We start from the raw sequence: 3727 nt of genomic DNA, 5'->3' as shown, positions 1-3727 counted from the left end.
AATTAAACTCTAAACGTATCCCTTGATTGTCTAGTTTAATTGCATTTGCTTGTAACAATTTTATTGCATTTTAAAATTTCAATAAAGCAGGGAATGATAGAGTCATCGGCTTCCTCAATTCTTTCATGCCATCTCTTTTTAACTTTATATATATTTTAAATTTTAAATCTGCGGCATCTTTTTTAATTAATGATCCCCAATGAGCCAACCGGGTTTTAGTTGTGTGCTACGCTGGAGAATTCTGTTTTTGTAGGCAGTGACGGATCCAGAAAAATTTATCACAGGAGTCGGAAATTTTGAGGTCGATTGTCTACCGCTGAATACTAATTTTGTTTTGGATATCTTCAGGTCGGGTCGGGTTACATAAAAATAAACATAAAACAAAATTAAATTATAATAAAAAAACAAAATTGCATCAATCGTGAGACGCATTGAGACCACAAGGGCCACATTCGGTGCACAAAAACATACCGATTTACATATGCGATAAAAATCTGAATAAACTTTATATGCGATAAAAATCTGAATAAACTTTATATGTTTGTTATATAAACACAATGACAAAGCTAAAGACATTTTATATATATAAAAAATATTTTTATAAAAAAATGGAAAACATAAAAATTAAAATAATAAATAACAAATCAAAGTAAAAGAAATCTAGTTAATTTGATTAGAAAAAGAAAATTAAACAAAAGGTATGCAGCAAAAATACTTTAAATTTATTTAAATTATTTATCATTTATGATTTATTATTAGACAAAAATAAATAAATTGGAAATGAATAAGAAAATGTGCACAGACAAAACGACAAAAATTTGTTAATAAAACAAAGTTTTATCTACTTCTTTACCCTAGAGTTTTTTACTAAATAGGTGTAGATATAAAAAGTATTTACCTTTTTGGTGTATTTTAAAAAATATTTATTTATTTGGGTACTTTTCTCTATCCTTTTTATTTTAAACTAAATTATGCTTTTCATTAAGTTTTTCCAATAAAAACAAAATTAGATAACACAAAATTCATCAAAAAAATTATGATTTATTTTATTTATGTCGTTTACAGCATAAATTTTTCACAAAAAGATTTTGCATAAAAACAACAAAAATTCCAGTATATTTTGCAAAAATTTAAATATGTTGTCCCAACCACAAAAAATTCAACAAATAAAAGATTCTGAAAAAAATAAAAGCTATAAATCTGAAAAGGTAAAACTAAAATTCAACAAAAAATTCATTAGAAAATACGAGTTTTACAATAATCCCAACCACAAAATGAATCAAAATAGTTGTCCTCTTAGCAAACAAAATACCAAATAAAGTCAACCCTTTAAAGGCATCAGTATCAAATACAAATTGAAACTAAATGTTAAATGACTCGACCCGCTTAGGCATCCATTCTTCTAGGCTTATTTGGGCATGTTGCTCGATTATGACCAGGTTGTTTACAAATTCCACAAAGGTTAGCCTTTTTCGTTTCCTTAATGTCCATTCCATTCCGTAGTCTTGTTGACCTAGGGCGACCTTTTTTATCTCGTTTTAGCTCCGATTTGGGAAGTAATTCTCTAATAGATGATGAGTCAGACCAATATGCTTCATGAGGAAGTGGAGAAAACTTAGTTAACCAAGTAGCACGATAGTCAACAATTGAGTAACACTTATCAACATATTGCCAACTGTTCAATGAAAGTTTGACACGTGCACTCAAAACATGAGAACATGGATACTTAAATATCTCCCACTTACCACACGAGCAAGTTTTTTTTATCCAAATCAACTACTTGAACATTTTTTCCCTTTTGAGTTATCACTTCAAATATACCTTTCTGTTGGTTAAAAGACCTCAAAGAATGTGCACCAGCTTTTGACATTGAAGCTGCTTGTTTGGCCAAAACATGGGGAGTATATATATCTCCTTTAGCTTGAGCATTAGATCCCATGGGACGTCTTACATCAAAATAATGTACTAATCTGTAAAATGTAAGTTGCACGCATGCTGTGATTGGTAGAAAACGAGCACCTTTAAGTACACTGTTAAAAATCTTTGACAAATTTGTAGTGAGTAGCCCATATCGCTTTCCACCATCATGTGCAAGTGTCCACCTCTCTGGTGCATGTTCCTCGAGCCACTGGCGAGCATTTGAATTTATTTTTCCAATTTCCTCCATAATAGAGTTAAATTTTCTAATTTGATTCTGACTCCCGGCATGATAAGCTAAAACTTTTAATTGTGAGTTGCAAAACTTATCGTTAAAGTTGTTGATAAAATGCCTTAAGCAATATCTGTGAAAAAAGTGATGGGGTTATTGGCATGAAAAAAAAACATAAATTATTATGATTTAATAATAAACAATACCCGTGAAAACCATGTGGCTCTAACCAAGGAGATTCTTTAACCGCCTTTAAGATTCCAACATGACGATCAGATATCAGACATATCCCTTCAATATCTTTCACCACATGTTTCTTAACATGAGACAGAAACCAACTCCAACTAGCATAAGACTCATTTTCAACGATAGCAAACGCAAGTGGAAATATCTGATTATTACCATCAACTCCCATTGCAATCATCATCTTACCTTTATACTTGCCATACAAGTGTGTGGCATCAATGCTAATCACAGGTCGACAATGTTTAAAACCATTTATAGATGGATCAAATGCCCAAAACACGCGTCTAAATTCCATGTGCTCTACACCAATCTGTCTCAAAACGAACCATTCAACGATGGTACCTGGATTGAACTTTTTTAAAGCCTCCATAAATTTAGGTAAAATATTATAAGATTTATCCCAATCCCCAAAGGCATGCTCAATTGCCTTTTGTTTACCTAACCAAACCTTCTTGTACGAAGGAGTATAACCTAACTTATTAACTATTTCAGCTTTCAAAGCGGTAATGGTAATAGAAGGTTGCTCTTTTATAAGGTGTTGTACTTCTTGAGCAATCAAGCTTGCATCTAGGTTGGGATGATCTTGAGTAATCTTAGAATGCAAACAAGTATGTGGACCATCATACACTGTGATGTCAAATGATCCACTACGTTTACGTTTACACGCACGAAGTTTCCATTTACAGCCTTGTTTATGTAGCTTACATTTAATAGACCAAATGTTTGGACGTGATTCAACAACCTCAAAATGTTTGTGTTTTGATACTGTAGAGCTTGACACCTCTAACAAATTCTTCCTTGTCATTGAAAGAATCATTTCCCAACTCAAGAATGAAATCACTTTTAGCCTTAGATTGTGATATCAACCAATTGTCATCAATTGTTATATTAGTTTCTTTTAAATTGGTATATGTTGAAGGCACTTGTACCTTACCGTATGATGTTCCATCCCAATCTTTTTGAATTCCATCTTCTAACTCATCATCCGTGTCACTTTCAATCTCTTGTTTAATTTCATCTGCTAAAATGTCTCCCACATCATCATTGTTAACAAAAGCAATCTTCGACATCGCGTTAAAATCCTCATTCCGAATCATGTTTGGTATTGCGTTTACTCTATTCATTCTGTTGTAGTTAAAATAAAAAGCTAACATGTTAGGGAAAAAAAACTAAATGCTATAATCTAAATCAAAACAGAGTCTGAATGTGACCAACTTAATAGATTCAAAAAAACCAATTTATCAATTTGACACAAAAAACAAACCTTAATAGATTTGAGATGCACACGTCGTCAAAAAAACCGAACCGTCGTTCGAATCGAACTCAAATCGA

The 3727-nt window shown here is 31.9% G+C and overlaps 1 protein-coding gene across 1 annotated transcript; it reads right to left on the bottom strand.

Annotated features, from left to right (window-relative positions):
• Positions 1-1386: 1386 nt before the first annotated feature.
• On the bottom strand, positions 1387-3519 carry LOC143538476 (uncharacterized). The gene is made up of 5 exons (XM_077032035.1): positions 3325-3519; positions 3162-3243; positions 2356-3082; positions 1746-2282; positions 1387-1675 (listed from the first exon to the last, which is right to left on the bottom strand). Exons 1-5 carry the CDS (start codon positions 3517-3519, stop codon positions 1387-1389), a joined length of 1830 nt encoding a protein of 609 aa, XP_076888150.1.
• Between the last annotated feature and the right edge of the window lie 208 nt (positions 3520-3727).

Source organism: Bidens hawaiensis, unplaced genomic scaffold (assembly GCF_021521415.1).
Source record: "Bidens hawaiensis isolate Kalapana, Puna unplaced genomic scaffold, B.hawaiensis_p1.1 tig00011632_1, whole genome shotgun sequence".
Taxonomy (NCBI): Eukaryota; Viridiplantae; Streptophyta; class Magnoliopsida; order Asterales; family Asteraceae; genus Bidens; species Bidens hawaiensis.
The sequence above is the reverse complement of the archived record's forward strand: the minus strand, read 5'-3'. Positions and strand labels throughout refer to the sequence as shown.